At 40.1% G+C, this 19877-nt stretch overlaps 2 protein-coding genes and 1 pseudogene across 2 annotated transcripts; 2 read left to right on the top strand and 1 right to left on the bottom strand.

Moving 5' to 3' along the window:
- Positions 1-8210: 8210 nt before the first annotated feature.
- On the bottom strand, positions 8211-10954 carry LOC21390817 (UDP-glycosyltransferase 74E1). The gene is made up of 2 exons (XM_010097277.2): positions 10204-10954; positions 8211-9162 (listed from the first exon to the last, which is right to left on the bottom strand). The coding sequence occupies exons 1-2, from the start codon at positions 10948-10950 to the stop codon at positions 8443-8445; spliced, it is 1467 nt and encodes a 488-aa protein (XP_010095579.2). The 5' UTR covers positions 10951-10954; the 3' UTR covers positions 8211-8442.
- A 1919-nt stretch (positions 10955-12873) lies between these two features.
- On the top strand, positions 12874-15224 carry LOC21390816 (annotated as a pseudogene).
- An 802-nt stretch (positions 15225-16026) lies between these two features.
- On the top strand, positions 16027-19468 carry LOC21390815 (acyl-coenzyme A thioesterase 9, mitochondrial). Its single transcript, XM_024165083.1, has 5 exons — positions 16027-16613; positions 17135-17312; positions 17810-18282; positions 18403-18531; positions 18744-19468. Exons 1-5 carry the CDS (start codon positions 16236-16238, stop codon positions 18888-18890), a joined length of 1305 nt encoding a protein of 434 aa, XP_024020851.1. The 5' UTR covers positions 16027-16235; the 3' UTR covers positions 18891-19468.
- Positions 19469-19877: the final 409 nt, after the last annotated feature.

The raw sequence follows: 19877 nt of genomic DNA, 5'->3' as shown, positions 1-19877 counted from the left end.
TGCAAATGGCCAAGGGGAGACTATCGACGTTAGATCCTCTGAATGTTGTCGAGGCATGGGGGCGTACCTTTGGCAGCCTCACCTTTCTTTGCATACTCGGATGCTTCCTTCTTGAGGTGGGGCCAATAATACCCTTGCCTCAGCACCTTATAGGCCAGGGATTGTCCCCCTGCATGGTTTCCACATATCCCGTCGTGTACCTCTGAGAGCACTTTCTTCGCTTCCTCTTCATCAAGACACCGGAGCAAGGGCGTTGAGAACCCCTTGTGATAAAGGATATCATTAGGCATGGCGAATCTCGACGCCTTGTACCTCAACCTTTTTGCCTGTTGCTTGTCCTTCGGGAGCTCGCCGTCGAGCAAATACTTGACGATGGGGTTTTTCCAGCTCGGTTGGTGGCTTAGTGATAGGACTTCAGGCTTTCCCTCGGTGGAGGGAGCTTTCAAAACTTCCACGGGTACTAGCCTGAGCAGCTCAGCATCCTTCGAGGTGGCTAGCCTAGCAAGGGCGTCGACGTTGCTATTTTCTGCCCTTGGCACCTAATGTATGTTGTAGGCTAAGAGCTTCTCCAAGGCCTCTTTAACCTTCTTGAGATAGGCAGCCATATTCTCATCCCTGGTTTGATACTGGCATTTCACCTGGTTCACGACTAGCTGTGAATCGCTGAAGATGTCTATGGCCCCCGCTTTTAGGTGCTCTGTGTCACGCCCCCCAAACGGGGTGGGTGACATAGAGCTTGATTAGGGGTTAATAAAGTAAATTCCCAAATGAGCCCTACTTAACTTGATTAAAATACAATATAAATTTCTTAAGTCCTGAGCCTCTGACAACACACATGGCTCCACCCACAGGACATACAGTATTGTACATACATGAACATGTAAATAATCATTACAGACATCAACCACATTTTAGTAAATCCGAATATTACATGAGTTTACAGAAGTTCACTTCCTTACATTTATATGTCAGAGGATGAACACAATCCTCGCTTGATCCAACAGTAGCAAATATCCAGCTACTCTGCACTACTCCTAGAGTCTCCTGGAAGGGGTTAACATTTTAAAACAATGAAACGTGAGCGAAAGGCCCAATAGGATATATTTGAAATAAACTTTATAAATAAATGAATAAATAAATGAGCGAGTAAATAAATAAGACATTCAGTTCCAACACAACAGCCGTAACCTCATATCCTTTTTCTCAAAGGAAATATAACTGAAAATTACCGTATTACAGGCATCAGCAAGTAATTTGTAAAAATTACTTACACAACTAAGTGCACAAGCCTACCTGGACCGAGTTTCGGGTTCTGCCCCCGAGGATGCACTCTTCACATCCTATCTAGGCCATCAGCAATATTTTCTTACCGGTTCGCAAGATCTCTTTCATTAAGAAATCATTTATTAATCATTATGAAATACAACAAGCCATGGGTTCCGTGAACTACAACAAGTCACGGTTTTTAAAATATTTTTCTTTTGCAAACAAGCCCCTTTCTTTAAAACACTTGCAAGGCCAAAAATCCTTTTTGAAAATCAGGCTCACAAAGAAAGGGATAGAAATCCTACCTCGAATTTACAAAACCTGTGGCTAGCGGTGCACTATCCCAGCTTCTGCTTCCTCAAGCCACTCAGTCCGAGTCCTCATTTATCACTGTCACAAGACAATACTTTAGGATTCCAATTTCATTCCTAAAGTAATTCAGACTCAATCATATTCTTTAATTTCCTATTAGTGTGCTATAATCAATTTCATGTTTCAAATCATAATTCCAATGGTTTTAATTCCAAAACATGGATTAAAGTTGCTAATATCGACTCTAGGTCCCCAAATGAAGCTAATTTGGGTCCTCCCCGAAAACAGGGGTCAAAACAGCAATTTCATGCCAAACAGGGTCAAACCCCGTGTACACCGGTCGACCGGTGACAGAGCAGTGCATCACCACCGGTCGACCGGTGGTGTGCAATCCGGTCGACCGGTGGCCTCATTGTAGTCCGGTCGACCGGTGAAGAACACCAGTGCGAGAAAACTCACGGAAATTAGTTCAAAAACTTGCAAATCCAGTCCCAAATCAAATATTTCAAGGGACAACCACTAGATCCGGGTTCTAAATCCTAAAACAAGTCCAAATAACTCAAGATCTCCAATTTCTACCCTAGTTTTACTTAAAAACCATCAAAATCTATTTCGAACCAAAAATGAGTTTTAAATCTGAAAACTTAGGATTTCAAGAGAGATTTTTTCAGAAATCTTACCTTGAATCCTTCTCTTGACGTTGAAACTTCTTGAAACTTTCATTTTGTTTGAAATCCAGTTGATTTGAAGTAAAAACAGGAGAGAGAGAGTGAGCGTGAGAGAACGAGAGAGTGAGAGAGGGAGTGCACGGGAAGGAAGGAAAAGAAAAAGAAAGAAAAGGAAGAAAAGAAAAAGAAAAAGAAAAAAAATAGACAGGTACCAACATTTAAAAAAACAGTCTAGAAATGCGCACATACACACTTCTGGGTTAAAATAAAAATTACTGAGAATATTTAAATACCTTGAAATTATTTAAATTACACGTCAGAACATTTATTAATCAAAACCCAATTAATTAAATCAGATTAGGCACACTAATAAATCTTAATTATTTCAATTAATCCCATTTAATTCTTCGGGGTGTTACACTCTGCCAACCTGAGTCCGGCCAGCAACGCCTTGTACTATACTTCATTATTGGATGCGGGGAACTCAAACCTAACGGCTGAGGTTATCTTGTGGCCCTTTGGGGTGTGCAGTACCAACCCTGCACCACTTCCATTGTCATTAGAGCTCCCGTCGACATAGAGCTTCCAACCGGGGGGGGGGGGCATCAACTGCCTCCGCTTCATCTGGCAATCCTGTGAACTCGGCGATGAAGTCGGCCAAGGCTTGGCCCTTGAGGGCCACCCGTGGCTTGTAGTCGATGTCGAATTGACTGAACTCTATGGACCACTTAAGAAGTCTCCCAAAAGCGTCGGGCTTTTGCTATACCTGCCTGAGGGGGTGGTTTGTCAAGACCTGAATACTGTGGGCCTGGAAGTAGTGGCGCAGCTTCCTCGATGTAATCACTAACGCGAGGGCGAGCTTTTCCATTTGCGGATATCTTTTCTCTACGTCGAGGAGGCGCTTGCTGGTGTAATACACAGGCAGTTGCACCTTCTCCTCTTCGCGGACCAACACCGAACTAACGGTGTGTTCAGAGACCACCAGATACAGGCTCAGCACCTCCCCGTCCGTAGGCTTGGACAGTAGGGGCGGCTTCCCAAGGTGTTCCTTTAATTGCTGGAACATGTGTTCGCACTCCTCTGTCCATTGAGAAGGCTTGGTCCCTCTCAGGGTGTCGAAGAATGGTATGCACTTATCTGTAGATTTTGAAATGAATCTATTGAGTGCAACAATACAACCCGTTAGCTTCTTCGGTTTCCGTGGTGATTTCATGTCGATGAGCGCCTGCACCTTTTCTAGATTAGCTTTGATTCCTCAACTGTTCACCATGAAACCTAGGAATTTTCCTGACTTAACCCCGAACGCACACTTAAGGGGGTTCAACTTCATCTTGTACTTTCGCAGTACGTCGAACATTCTCCTGAGGTCTTCCACATGATCTTTAGACCTCCTGCTCTTCACCACCATGTCATCCACATAAACCTCTATGGTTTTACCTATATGGTCCGTGAACATCTTATTGACCAGGCGCTGATATATTGCTCCCGCATTTTTAAGGCTAAAGGGCATGACCTTGTAGCAATATAGGCCCCTGTCAGTGATGAAAGATGTGTGTTCCTCGTCGCAGTGGAACATCGGTATCTGATTGTAGCCAAAATAAGCATCCATGAAACTGAGGAGTTCATGCCCCGCTATAGCGTTGACCGGTTGATCTATCCTTGGGAGTGGAAAGCTGTCCTTCGGGCAGGCTTTGTTTAAATCACTGAAGACGACGTAAGTCCGCCACTTTTCGTTAGGCTTCAACACCAACACAGGGTTTGATACCCACTCAGGGTATAGGACTTCCCGGATGAAGTCGTTCTTTATTAGCTTGTCGACCTCCTCCCGTAGAGCTGCATACCTCTCGGCATTCATCGGTCGATGCTTTTGCCTCCTAGGGGGGTACTTTTCATCTATATTGAGCCTATGGCTCATTATGTCCAGGCTAATCCCCTCTATGTCTTCGTGGGTCCAGGTAAACACGTCAGGGTTGCCCCTGAGGAATGCTACTAGTTCTTCCCGGTTATGCTATTTAAGTTCTGAGCCTATCCTCAATTTCCTCGTAGGCTCCTTTTCATCGATGAAGACCTCCATCAATTCCTCGACTGGCCCCGTCCCCGTTTCTCCGTCTGAGAGTCCAAGGTCTAGGTCGACCTCCTTGGCTCTGGTCACCACCACCCTCATTTCTCTTTTGGTCTGCCCTGGCTCGGCGTAGTGGCAGGCTGTCTCTGAATACGTAAGCCTCGACTCGTATTGGCTCCCTCTGACCTTTCTGACTCCACTAGGTGTCGGGAACTTCATTGTTTAGTGATAGATCGACGTGACTGCTTTCAATGCCCTCAACGTCGGTCGCCCTATGACCGTGTTATATTAGTCGCCTCCCTTCACCACCAAGAACCGTGACATAACGATCAAGGTGTGTGGTCGGTCGCCAATTGTCATTGGCAATTTTATCATTCCCTCGGGGACGACGCAATCCCCTATGAAGACATACAGTGGTTATGGGCTATTCTGTAGCCTTACCCGAAGGATTCCCATCTTGTCGAGGCAATCGGCTTATAGAATGTCCACCGAGCTGCCGTTGTCCACCAGGATGCAACAGACCGTATGGTTTCCAATCATGGCCTCCACCACCAGAGCGTTGCTTTGGGGGAAATGTACCACGTTTGCATCCGCTTCTGAAAATGTTATCTCAGCCTCTTCAAACCTTGCGGCCTTTGACTCCCTACCGGACACACTTATAATCCTCCGGTTGAATTTTTCCTTCACTTCTCTCGCATATTCTTTCTGTACACGGCGAGAGGCGCCGCCGAGGTAAGGCCCACCAAAGATCATCCTTATCACGCCGACGGGCTCGAAGGTTGGTCTTGCCTTTGATCCTCCCGTCGGTCGTTGTTCCTCCAATTATTGTTGCCCCGTCAGTCGGCTCGGTATTCGCTGAGCCTCCCTTCACGGATCAACCTCTCGACCTCATCCCTTAGGTCAAAACACTCGCTGGTCGTGTGTCCACTCTCACCATGAAACCTGCAATACTTGTTTTGGTTTCTCGTGCTAGGTCAGACTTCAGCGGCGGTGGACGACGCAGTACCTGGAGGTGACTGATCTCATGATAGACGTCATCAATCCCTATGGTTAATAGGGTGTAGGCGTCATACTTTTGTGGCTTGGCCCGCTTGGTGTCCCCCTACCCCGTCGAGGCGTTGCCGCCCCTGTTGTTTGGGGCCGGATTGTACCTTGGCTCAATCTGCACCTGAGGATTACCTCGACGCTTCTTACCGTTGTTTTTCTGGCTCGGCTGTCCCACCTCTTCTTTGGTGGTAACCACCACTTTGCTCTTTAAGGCCTTTTTGGCCTCTTCTACGTTAATGAATCCCTTGGCCCTTGCCAGGAATTCTTGGTAGGTTTAGGGTGGCCTCCGGTCGAAGTCCGTGCTGTATAGGATGTCCTTCTTCATGCTTGACAAGGCCCTCATCAAGGCTACCTCGTCGGAGATCCCTTCGGTGGTAGCCACATGTTCCCCAAACCGGGCTATCCAATCTTTTAGGGACTCGTTTGATCCCTGATACACCCTCGAGAGGTTCTGTTTTGGTGGGATGTACTTCTTGACACCTATGAAGTGAGTCAGGAAGGAGTTATTCAAGTCATCCCAGCTGGTTATTGAGTTTGGATTTAAGGACCTGAACCATCTCCTGGCAGAGTCAGAGAGATGATTTCTGAACGTGCGGCACATGACCTCCTCGGGGTACCCATGTAGGACCATGTGCCCCGTGTAGACTTCCAGGTGGTCGTCTGGGTCACTTCTTCTGTCGTACTATGGGATAGGCGGCGACTTGTACTTATCGGGTAGCGGCACCCGAATGATGTTCTCTGTAAAGGGGTGGTCGTGAGATGTATACATCTTGGCGTCGACATTTACAGCCTCGGCCACCTTCCGCACAACTTGTTCGAAGTTGTTCAGCCGACTCCCTATCTGCTTTTTTAGCTTAGCCATCTTCTCGACCAGGGCTTTATTCTCGGCCGCCAGCTCTTCTTCCTTGGACTACTGCACATCTCTCTCACGTCGAGCATTCAACCGTTCTCTCAGGTCTTCCCCGCATACGGACAAGGATTCTATTGGGACCGTGTCCCTCCTTCTCATGTTCTCCTGCGTTTGAGGGGGTATCCCTCAGCCATTTTCTGCTTCGACTGCGGCTCTCTCCTGGGCTCTCCTCCTTGCAGCTCATTGCCTACTCCCCACGGATCTATTCGACCTGGCTGGGCGGGGGTTGTTGGCCCCACTGTCACCGACCCCCTCGGAGTCACCACGTCGGTCACCGGTTACTTGGTTCCCAACGGTGGCGTTCACCGGGTTCATCGGCGCGTCCTCTAGTGGTGGCATCGAGTCTGGCCTTTGTTCCCGTCTGGCGAGGGCTGTGGTCATCCTTTCTATGACCACAACAAGTGTTTCTACCTGCCTTTGGAGCTGGTCAAGGCGGTCTGGAGGGTTTCCAGCGGCCTGTGGCTGCGCCCTATGGTTAGGTCGTGCCCTAGCGGGTTCCTGGCCACCATTGGGTGGGTTCGCCGGATTCCTCCCTCCGTGGGCCGAGTTCTAGACTTCTTGGCTTTTATGAGTTGCTGTCATGCTACGGGTCTTTCTCGGGGCCATACTTACTGCTGGATTGATTTCTTGGGTTCCTAGGCCCTCCTTCTAGCGCCAATTATTGATGGTGGATTTTAATCAACAAGAAATTATAACTCTCCGAGAACACTCGCACTAATCACTCATGTATTAATCAGGGATTAATGGTACTGAATAAGTAAATGAGACAAGAGTTTATAGTGGTTCGGCTAAAATTCTTTGCCTACATCCACTTGTGCATGCACTAATATGTTGTAGATTACAAGTTCTGTAGAAGTCTCTAAGTGAGGGCGTAAAAAACTTAATGAACTTTTATGGCTCTATTTATAGGCCTTATACATGTGAAAAACCCCCTGCACTTCCCGAGGAGATCAACCTCTATCCCTTAATTTGGGGATGTGGCAGCTGGATTTCCCTGATTATTGCTTCCCGGTCAGGTTAACCACTCTTTACCCGATGCCTGATTTCCTGACTCCAACAGTGGCAGTAGGTGATACAGTGTATCTTCCCCAGGACTGACAGCAGATTTGACTGGGCTGATGTCTCGACGTCGGGTCCTCACCACATGGGCTAGGCCCTCGACACGCATTAGCGCATGTGACTTCTCGACGTCTAAAGGGTACTCTGGACACACTGGTTCCCTCGGCACCAACGACCGGTCCTCAACGGGGAGTCCTTGACGCTTGTCACCCAGAGGAAATGTCGATCCCTCGACCGTGGTGTAACAATATTATTATTCGAGCGGTATGTCAGTATGGCTACTTTGCCTCCCGGGGATTGCTACTCTTCCTGCTGGTCTTATCGACAGTCGTCTCACAATAGAGGCTTCGACAACATGGTTTGTGGTTTTGTTATTTATTTTCTTTGGGTGTGCACGTGTTTTTGTGATTATAATAATTGTGTTTCGTATGTCGACTGTTTTGTGTGTTTGCCTCCTGTATATATTTTAGTGTTTGGCATTGCGTTTTCTATCTATTGGATTTGTTTTGTTTTGTTTGTTGTTTGTCTTTTATTTTATTTTATTTTGTGTGTGTGTGTGTAGAGCCTTATAAGGGTCATGGGATTCTCAAGATTTAATCAAACGGCTAAAAAGATTTGCTCTCTAAAATCTTCAACCAAAATTGAGACATTATCATCATGATGCCGTCTTTTCTTAAAACCCTTCTGTTTTTATAAGCCAACGTTTTGCAATATCCTCGATATTACTGTTAATTTAAGATCAATGTCTCAGAGATTTTAATAGGAGCACTGAATTTTAATTTTTTTTGAAAAGAAAAAATTTATTCTAGAGTGTTAAAAGTCAATACCACACAACTTCCTAGTACCATATAAAACATGACACATTGACAAACAATTGGTTTCACTGTCAAACTCAAATAAAACACCAGGAAAATTAGGTGTACCAAGCTGCACAAACGAAAGACATCCAAAAAAGTCTGATCAAATATAGCACATACACATGACTCTTGTTTTGGATCCTTACATATATATGCATATAAATAATATAATATAATCAAATACTACCCTTTTCATTTATAATGTGCGAGACAATATTATTTCGCAAACGTGCATCCACAATCTAATTAAATCGAGGTAATTTAGTTGCCCAATTTTGCAATGAACTCATCAATGTTTTTATCAGAACTTCCACCCTCATTTACAGCCATCTTGGCCAATGCACTCCACTTAATTGCATTCATTTTCATCTCCCTTCCTCTTTCTCCTTCGATTATTTCCTTCACATAATGTTCCACGGCTTCTCCTCTAACAATCCCTTTCTCGTCTGTCGGAGCTCTGAGTCCAACTTTCCAAACATCCACAACATATTTTGCGTTAGTAAATTGGTCACTCCATTGCGGTATAACCACCATAGGAACTCCCAAACTAAGGGCTTCCAAAGTGGAGTTCCAACCACAGTGCGTGACAAAGCATCCGACGGCGTCGTTTGACAAAACTTCTAACTGAGGACACCAAGAAACGACCAAACCCTTACCAGATGTGTCGTCCACGAACCCTTTTGGGAGCTTATCTGCTTCTGATGCTCTGACTACCCAGAGGAAGTGACAGTTGCTTCTCTTAAGACCATTAGCGAGTTCATCTATTTGCTCGGCTTCAACGACAGCTAAACTCCCAAACGACAGGTAAGCGACGGACCCTTTTGGGCGTGAGTCTAGCCATTTCAGGCAAGCTTCACTTTGTGACGGGAAAAGGCTGAAACCATACAGTTTGTCGCCTTCAAGTCGCTTATCTAAAAACATAGATGGTATTGTTGGTCCAATTGTCTTTAGTGGCAAAATTTTCATCATCCAGTTTGCCACCTATATATTACATATATTTAGATTAAGTAAATATTTTCACATCAATATTTGAAATTTACATCAATAGTTTCATCATGAGAAGATCATAAACAATAAAGACTAGCTAATTAATAGTATATTGGAACCAAAATCAAAACTTTAAAGGCAGAATAATTATTTGTCGCTGACTATTTTTTATTATTATTATCATTCTCATTTACTATTTCTTTTCCATGTAGGTTAAAAAATGATGGAGGAAAAAAGCACAAATCTTATAAAATCATCTACCTTGCATAATAGAGCAAGTACCTATCATGTATCATATATCCTTTTACTATTCCTCTCAAATAACATATCATTTAAGTATTATTAGACCGTGATCTTGGTCATCGAGATTCACGATTTTTGTTCACCCAACATACCAATAATCTACTTATAATGCATAAAAATACATATCAATCAACCCCTAAATTTTTCTTCTTCCCAATCCCAACTGATCTAAAATCCTTCGCAATACTAAACACACATATAATGAAATTTATGAAAAGGATTGCATATATAACAGACCGAGATCTTGGTCATCGAGATTCATGATTTTATAAGATTTGTGCCAAAGGGGTGACACTGCCAAAGGGGCTTTAAAAAAGTAATAATAGTAAATAAATAATCAATCAATGTACTCATGTAGATCACTTTATAGCATATCTAGGCCCCGTTTATTTCGCCGATTCGAGTTTAGAATTTGAGTTTTGTTATAGTAAGGCCCCGTTCATTTCGCCGATTCGAGTTTAGAATTTGAGTTTTACTACAGTAAAAAGCTCTCAGAAACAGTCACATCTAATTTTTTTGCTACAGTAAAAAGCTCTCACACAAAATCACATCTCAACTCGAATTACAAACTCAAATCAACGAAGTGAACGGACCCTTAAAAACTCTCAGAAACAGTCACATCTAACTTTTTTGCTACAGTAAAAAACTCTCACACAAAATCACATATCAACTCGAATTACAAACTCAAATCGGGTCCCTAGATAAAATTGAATAGTACTGAACGGCGCTCACCTCTTCTTCCAGCTCATAACACGTGTTGCAGAGCACCCAATCAGCTTTCTCCACATTGGAGAACTGATCCACAGCAACTTTGGTGATAACCGGGTACGACACGGTATCATACACGAACGACGGCAAGTCCGAAGGCCGGAATGGCGGACACCCGGGGATCGAAACCTCGGACTCCGAAACCGGAACCCTCAGCAACCCTCCTTGGACGTGGTTGTATATGCTGACGACGGCGCAAGACTGGGTGAAGAAAGCAGCTCCGATAAGCCCAAACTCCTTTGCCACGTCGAGAGCCCAAGGTATGAACGAGTCATAAACTATGCAGTCGACCGGTCGACCAGTCTCCGAGAGCTTTCTAATTAGTTGGGCCAAAGACACGGGCCCGACTCGCCAGAAGCGGTCGAAGTAGGCGTCGAAGCTCTCCTCTTTTTCGCCATCGTCGTAGCCATCGGAGATGGCGTCCAGGGAGATGGCGTCGACGGCGGATGCGGCGGTCACGTTGAGGGTTCTAAGGATGGACTTGGCGGTGACGAGGGTCACATGGAGGCCTTTGTGGTGTAAACGCTTGCAGAATTGGAGCAAAGGGTTGATGTGGCCTTGGAGTGGGAAGGACAACACCAAGCAGTGGCTTGATATCATTCCCCTCTCGGCCATTTTTGATCTCTTGAATAATGATGCGAGAGTGTACTGTGTTTTAAAGATGAGCAAAAAGTTTTTCCCCTCAAATCTCTCAATCATTTGGTGTATCATACTACATTATATAAAAAGTCACGTGTATCCATTTTTTTTATTTGTTTTCTTCATGGACTTATATAAATACAAATTAAGGGTATGTTAAGAGTTAGTTTTTGTCAAATAAGCTTTAGACATCTAGCCATCATTAATAAAATAAACGGATAAAAAATTTCATTTTCTCCAACAATCTATAACTTTAAGATCCAGTGTTCCCCACAAGGTCCTTTCCAAATCTAGGTGCGCAACTTGTAATATTCGTCGGTGAGCTGTAGTGTCTTGTACACCTAATAAAGCAAGTTATATACAACAAACAAAGAACTATTTGCATGTGATTTCCTTAATTATTTAAATAAAATAAAATGTAGTGTCTTATACAACTAATAAAAATTATTATACAACAAACAAAGAACTCTTTGCATGTGATTTCCTTAATTATTTAAATAAAATAACATGTACCGTGGTGCGCGGTCCAATTACCAAGAATTTGAGCTAGCTCATACCACGTCCCTCGTTCTAGAGTAGGTGTGTTTTATATGTTGTGATGAAATAAATGAGAATTTGTTTAATCATCTTAAATCTAAGTCAAGGATATAACATTAAAAATTAAAGGTATACTTTTTAAATAAATATACAATAATGAGTAACAAACGAACTTATCCATAATTAAATTTGATATTCCTATAAATTACAAATTTATAAAGTTATTTTTGAGAAGACTGAAAATTAAACTAGAACTTTCACACACACAAAAATACTAGAGTTTACCTAAAAAAAGGAAAAAAAAATTCTAGAGTTTCATTAAAAGATTCTGTGAACTTTATTTCGATATTTTTCTGTTTATTGAAAAAATGAAATATCTTTTTTATTCCGTTACGCTTTTTGAAACATAGGCCCAACCACTCCATTAGTGGAAAAGAAAAGGAAACAAAAAAAAGTTCCAAACAATAATAGAAAAAGGCATACTTTTACTTTCCTGTTCAACTGATTAAACACGATACCAAATGAGCCCAACGTATGTATTTGCGCATTTAAAACTCGTTTAAAATAATTTTATTTTTTATATGAAAATAAAATGAAAACGTTTTTAATCTTATATAAAAATTATTTTTAAAAATGTGTTTGATAGTTTTATTTAGAGATTATTTTTAGTATAAAAAAAATCATTAATATATATATATATATCTCTCTGTACTTGAGAGAAGAGAAAACGAAAATAAAAAATAAAAAATGACTAAAAATCGTTTTTTATTTTTCTCTCATTTTACACTAAAAAAAATCATTTTCATTTCTATTTTTTATCTTTATTGTGTCAAACGTCGTTTTAAAATGTTTTCATTTTTTCTTTCTCGAAAAATGTGAAAAATAAAAACGGGATTAATTCTAAACACGGCCATTAATTCTATACTAGTACTTTGACTAGAACTTTTACTTAGTGCCAACATTCTTTTAAAAAAGTCATTCAAACACTCAAGTCTCAACATCTTATTTTGACCTCAAGATTCCAAAAGCATGATACATAAAGCAATGCCACTACTAGACGTTACCCAATTTCGCAATAAACTCATCAATGTTTTTGTCGCCTTTCTAGCCAATAAATTTCTCTTAGCTCGTTTAATTTTCTCTCTACAGTTGGCTCTCCTGAAAAGACTGTAGCAAACTCTTTGTATAGACCGATCTCTAAAAGTCAACATTATTCCAGATCAAACTTGTTGAAGTAGAAAGTCTGGCTAAAGACATATAGAAGGTAAAAAAATAATACAAACCCTATACAAGGTTATAGCTTGGTGGGAAAACATAACTCAAAACAACCAAAGCCCACACAGGAAAAATAAACACTAATACTGGCAGAATGACAACCTTTATTATTCCATGAAAAACTGAAAAAAGAGAAGAAGACACAACACGGACTCCACCATCGTGTAGATCGGCCGACATAGAATGCGTGGGTGTACTTTAAGAGCCGGCTGACTGGAGGCGTGTTTCGATAACCGGCCGGACTATTCTCCTTCTTCCCACTCTCTCTCTCTCTCTTGAATTCTCTCTCACTATAAACCTCTTATTTGGTTAGGCTATGAACTTGACCTTTATGTAAACATTTTTATTTTTTTTTGGAATGTTGATGTTTTGAAAACTATTATTAAAAATATATAGTGAATAAGTAAAAAATATATTGTGAATCTAAATATTATTAGTTTTAATTATTTTTTACTGAAAAGTTTCAATTGAGATTAAAAATTTTGTTTTACTATTTGTTTATTTATTATCATATTAAATGAAAACTAGAATACGTTTTTTAAAATGTAAATTTAAAAGTGATGAGGAGAATAGTAATTTCGAAACAAACTCTTTTAGAATAATTAGCATTCGTGTGACGTGTGTCATTTACGTTAGAAATCTTAACGCAAGAGGCATTTTGTGAATGATTCATAAACATTTTGTGAATGATTCCGACTTTGAGGGGAATGAGATTGAGGTACAAAAAATGTTATAAGAGTAGGGAAATTTTTGTAATTAATCTTATAAATTAAGTGAGAAAGAATCACTATTGTATGCTTTGTGTTGGTGGATATACATGTAGCACTGCACTGCTCCGATGGCGGAAGCACAACAAGGCAACACTAGTACTCGTGACAGCTGCTGTTGAGAAGATTGTGCAGAAGAGGCCAATCAGCGTCTTCTTATAGTTGGTGCTGTCGTTTGGGTGGGCCAGTCGTCAATTGAGATCCAACTGGAAGTCACTCAGCCCTCTAAAGGTCCAAATTACAAACTATGGTTTAGCACAAAATTTAAATTGGTTTTATACTTTAAGGATATATTATAATTTGTAAATTCCTCTCTTGGCCCCCCTCAAGGGTAACACAAGCACTTGAGAAAAATTAAGTAATATCTAACTATATGATATCAAAGTAGAGAGATCATATTCATGAGTTCAAACTGAGAAACAATAATGTAACGATATAAATAATTCATAAATTGCCGGATCAGAAAAATTGTTCATCTGAAAAGTTATATATCAATTCTAACAAGCTCAATTATATTCACTATTATTAATGTTGACGATATTGAATGTTGTTGATTAATAATAATACTTTGCAGAGGGCTATGAATATGATGCTTCAGATGATCATATTATTGACTCAGTAGTACTAACGGCCGACTTTGTATTTGTGGCCCTTGACTCCAAGACTGGAAAAGCTGCTCCAGTGAACCGGCTCCTGCACGAAACGGTACGAGAAAAAGTTCGATTCAAACGAGCAGAGGCTAGAAACCAGTTGAGTAAAAGCAAGATCAGATCAGGAGAACACAAGGAATTAGCGTTGTTAATTAGGGACGGTGCAACAGGGCTTGAGAGCTGGCTGCGTTGCCAGCCGCAGCACAGGAAAATGCATGGCAACGTCTTTGTGGGGTTTCTGATGCACACAGCCTTTGAATTGGCTTTCTCTACTGCTTATGCTTTTGCTGCCTCAGTTCCTTGCTTCTTGCAAGTCGATCAAGTTGATTTCTTGAGACCTCTGAGTAGTACAGCACTGTCTTATATACGTTCTCATATCTATTTCAGGATTTAGGATTAATAATGTGTAAATTAATTAAATATACGTACTTGAACAAATAAAATTTATGTTACTATTAGTACATTTAATGAGATTGGGTGGCTAACGCACTACTCTTTAAGGGATAAAGTTCAACTGTAAGGTTTTTAACGAACATTCTTGTTAGCGTCTGAGGAGCCCTTTTAATAAGATCTAGAGAAAATATACTAACACTGATCATCCTCTTTCTATACTTTTTTAAAGAAAAAATAATAAAATAAAACAAGAACACGTAATTGAACAAATTAATTATGCAACTGAATTAGTACCTTCATGATTTTATTAAGTTAAAAAGTAAAAATGATGTCTATGTGATGTACTGTATTATGCAGGTGGACGTGGGGGACTTTGTCCGTTTCAAATCATGTGTTTTATACACGAAACATGAGAACAATACAGATCAGCCTTTGATCAATATTGAAGTTGTTGCTCATGTTACTAGGCCTGAGGAGAAGTTTGCTGAGGTTAGTAAAGTTTATTTATACCAACAAGAAATCCATTTTAAGTAGCAGCACTGCTGTTTCTGCTTATTATAACATGATTATATATATTTGTTGCAGAATTTTCTCAAAGTTTATACTAATTATATGTAGTGTTTGTATAAATGATTATTTGTAGGTATCGAACACATTCTATTTCACTTTCACTGTGCCTCCAGAGGCGAAGATAATGAAGAACAAATTTATAATTAGGAATTAATTAATGTGAGGAATATCCCTTCGTGAAAAATGTCATATTGCTTAATAATACTTAGAAATGAAAGATAGGCGATTGGTATCTACTTCAAGAACGATGTGGAGGAAATATTGATAATTTGAAAACATATGTTATTGAGTGAAAATTAAAACAAAAAAAAAAAAAAGAAAGAAAGAAAGAAAGAAAAATTGTTTATACTTCAAGATGTGGTTATGCTCTATAAATGAACAAAAATGTGGCTTAATTTCAAAGTGGAGTAGTCACACTGGCAAAGGATTCCTTTCGTGCAAAATTTGGAATGGAAAAAGCGTGCTCCATATACAACTCCACCTGATGTACATGTCGATACTGCGTGTCGTGTATTTGTATCGCTTTATTCATAAACGACAGAAAATTGTAAACTGGAAACGACATGTTCTTTCTAGAACAGTGAAATCAAATTTTTTAACCTGAAACGACATGTCATTTATCTACTTTGCAGTGCCTATCAAAAGCCACGTGTGTTCTTCAGGTGATAAGTGACGCTAAACTTTTAAATGGAAACTAACTAATTTTTTATTGTAATCATTAAATTTTGAAAAAATAATAATTTAAAATAATTTAAATATGTCAATGTTGCGATAATCAAATAAAAAAGAAACATATCAATCAATAACAATTGAATTTAAAATATAAAACATACGCTAAATTTAATACTAACAATAACTTCTAAATTTTATATAATGATGTAGATAATAGAGTTAGAAAAAATAACCTTTAAACTTATAATAGAAAATTCCATATTAATTTTTCTTTAAAAAAAAAAAAAAAAAAAAAAGTTCTAACACCGCTCCTAAAATCACGGAGAACCTGACTCAGACAACAATTACTTTGGATGACCCGCAGGCCGCAACTAAAGTTTCAGAATTCAGATCCTTTTCGTCTGATTCAACATCCACAACTAACCACACGAAAAATCCAATATCTCCGTCTAATCTGGTCAAGAACCAACGACCGAACCCCAATCCAAGCTCGATGGACGTGAATTCCTCCCCCAAGTCCAACAACACCATTTCCGTCTTCTCTACCTTCGTCCCGCCGTCGTCGGCCGACGCCAAGTCTTCGTCTCGAAAGCCAATAAACCTGTGGCCAGGAATGTACCATTCGCCGGTGACGGAGGCGCTGTGGGAGGCGAGGTCGAAGATCTTCGAGAGGCTTCTTGACCCGCCCAAAGACGCGCCGCCGCAGAGCGACTTGCTTACCAAGACTCCCTCCGATAGCAGGACCACGATTCTTTACAATTTCTCCAACGATTACATCTTGAGAGAGCAGTACAAAGATCCCTGGAACGAGGTCCGAATCGGGAAATTGCTCGAAGATCTCGACGCCTTGGCTGGCACCATATCCGTTAAGGTACCGCAAAATACGCTTTTTCATGAACTGAATCCAAATAAAAATCATTTTTATGAACTGGGTTGTCTTTATTTGGTATGAACTGATCATGGGTATTTTCAGCTTGTTCCAAGTTTGGGATCATAAATTTCATATGTTAAAGATACATAGTTTCCTGTTTTCGGGCCTTTTTGAGTAGTTTCAATGATACATAGTGGTTTCTGTTGATCTGGTTGGAGCTGAAATTTGCAAATTGATATATGGTTTGATGTTTGTTGTAATTTAGCCAATTCGATTAGGTTTTATTTTGTGACAGTTAAGAAGTCTTCTAACCGGCATCTACTTGAATTTTTACTAATTCTTTGATTGGTAATGTGAAAAGAGGAATAAAAATGTTCGAAAGTGACATATACGGCTGTATGTATAATACTTGGTCTCTCGTCCAGGGTGATGCAATGAGTGTTACTTTGTTAGTTTATTCAATTTGGAATTTAACGGATGGATTGACCCTCTCTTATTTTTCCTTTTTGTTTCTGAATTAGCATTGTTCTGATGATGAATTCACAACGCGGCCACTGCTATTAGTTACTGCTTCCGTTGACAAGATCGTCCTAAAGAAGCCTATTAGTGTTGACCTTGATCTGAAAATAATTGGTTCTGTCATTTGGGTTGGGCGGTCATCAATTGAGATTCAACTAGAAGTCACTCAGTCCTCAAAAGGTACTATAGGGCTTCACCCTCAGAAATTGTGTAGCATCTTGTCTTGCCCGATTTTGTTTTGATGGTGTTGTATCGTTTCTCAAAAGACATGACTGTTAATGACGATAAAGATATGAATGTACAACTGTTTGATATTTTGAGACCAATTTATTTCTGTAAAATCACCAAAACTTTCATGACTTCCAGGTCTATGATCATATAAAAACCCTTTTAATCTCCTCATACTTGTCGTGCAAGTGCAATTTTTATGTTTGTCCTATGATCTTGCAACTGAATCCAATAAATCTACAGAATCAATTTCAACAGGATTACACAAGTATATTACATGCCTTTTGTTGAGTCTTTGTTGCCACTTTGTTGAGTCAGAACAGTTGTTAATGACTCACCAGTAAGCGCAGCTGATGGTATTATCAGTCCTTAATCCTTATCAAGCCCTCATGTCAAGAAATGGAAAAATGTTGAACTAGGAGTCTTGATGAGAGTGCTTTATTTTGCAGAGGGTTCTAATGCGTCAGATGCAGTAGCTCTCACAGCCAATTTCATATTCGTGGCCCGTGACTCTAAAACTGGGAAAGCTGCTCCAGTTAATCACCTCTCGCCACAAACAGAACAAGAAACATTGCTCTATGAGGAAGCAGAAGCTAGGAATAATCTGAGGAAAAGGAAGAGACAAGAAGCAGCCAGAAATGAGTTTGAGAATGGGGAAGCAAATAGACTCCAAACATTATTAGCTGAAGGAAGGATCTTCTGCGATATGCCTGCTTTAGCAGACAGAAACAGCATTCTTATGAGGGACACGCGCCTCGAAAATGCTCTGATTTGCCAGCCGCAGCAGAGAAACATCCATGGTCGGATCTTCGGAGGGTTTTTGATGCACCGAGCATTTGAACTGGCTTTCTCCACAGCCTATGCTTTTGCAGGCCTGGTGCCTTATTTCCTAGAAGTCGATCATGTTGACTTCTTGAGACCTGTTGAGTACCCCATTTGCATCCTTCTCTCTTTTCAGCAATACAAGTATCATATGTTAGTCTATTTTTTACTTTTTCTGTTATGATCTTGTAATTGTAAAGAATGCGTCTTTTATGAGCAGGTGGACGTTGGAGATTTCCTCCGCTTGAAATCGTGCGTTCTATACACCGAGGTTGAGAATCCCGATCAGCCTCTCATTAACATTGAAGTTGTTGCTCATGTTACTAGGCCTGAGCTCAGATCCAGTGAGGTAAGCCGTAAGCCACAGTTAACTTTACATTCCAAAACTTAAAAATGGTTTCCCGTTTCCATTTAAAGGTACAGACTAAGATAATACCTGTTGGTCTTTTGACTTTTGTTGTGCAATTTTGTTCCCTTTTTTTCAGCTTTATAATTGCCTGGCAATAATTTCTGTTTGGCATGATTGCTCATCTTTCTGTTGATTTCCTTTATCTCATGCAGGTATCAAATACCTTTTATTTCACTTTTACCGTGCGGCCAGAGGTGAAGGCCTCAAACAATGGATTTAGGATTCGCAACGTGGTTCCAGCAACCGAGGAAGAAGCTCGCCGTGTACTCGAGCGCATGGATGCTGAGACCTCCAGTTAGTAAGAGAGGCATAAGAAAATAAATCTGAGTTCTGTTTTATAACGGCACCGTAGTAAGCAAAGAGGCTGATTAATTGTCAGTGAATTTGCTGGAACTTAAAATGATAGGAGAAGTCCCTTAAAAAAAATGATAGGAGAAGGAAAGAGGAAAAATAAATAAATAAATAGTGCTAATAACAATGTCTGAAATAATGGTTTGTTTGTTTTTTTTTTGACAGAAAAGGATTCATACATGCATAATTAACGTAGGGACTACTGGTTTTAGCATGAGTACCGAGTAATTGTAATTTGTGGATGTGACAATGAGATCCCAAGTTTTCATTTTATATGCATTTGATTGGTGGTTGTAGAAATCTATACATTCGTCCACAACAACAGAAGATTATTCGAGATTTATTTTAGAGGTCTGTGCTGATGATTGAGTAGCATATAAAGCACACTATTAGGAAAAACATAATATAATCCTTGTGCTAGGTAGTAGGGTGACCGTTCTTCCGAGCCTGGGAAAGAAAGTAAACAAAAGCAGCCCTTTTCTTTCCCCCTTTTTGCCCTTTTTCCCCCCCCTCGACTGGATATTACCTCTTTTACTATTGAAATTTCGAAGGAATATTTGGATAAACGTGTAATGGGAAAGGTTGAAAATCTGTCAGACATCTGGAGCCGGAATCTAAAATGAGTGGGCGGAGCGGGGTGGTGTCCCATTTGTTGAAAATGGCCTTTATTCTATACGGACTTGCTTTTTAGTAGGTTTTTATATTGAAGTAACCTTTAGTTTATAGATTTAAAATGATTATTCAAAATTATTTTATTTTATGTGTATTTTTTATGAGAAAAAAATACTATATAAAATAATAAATTATGATTTATAATCAGAGATAAATACAAAAAATAAACATCTCTTAAATAGTTAAGGTGTTGTTCATTTAATTTAAATTATACTATTACAATATTTTATTTTATAAAAATTTAAATTTAATTTTTTTATTAT

The sequence above is a fragment of the Morus notabilis genome, unplaced genomic scaffold (assembly GCF_000414095.1).
Source record: "Morus notabilis unplaced genomic scaffold, ASM41409v2 Scaffold579, whole genome shotgun sequence".
NCBI classification, from domain to species: Eukaryota; Viridiplantae; Streptophyta; class Magnoliopsida; order Rosales; family Moraceae; genus Morus; species Morus notabilis.
The sequence above is the reverse complement of the archived record's forward strand: the minus strand, read 5'-3'. Positions and strand labels throughout refer to the sequence as shown.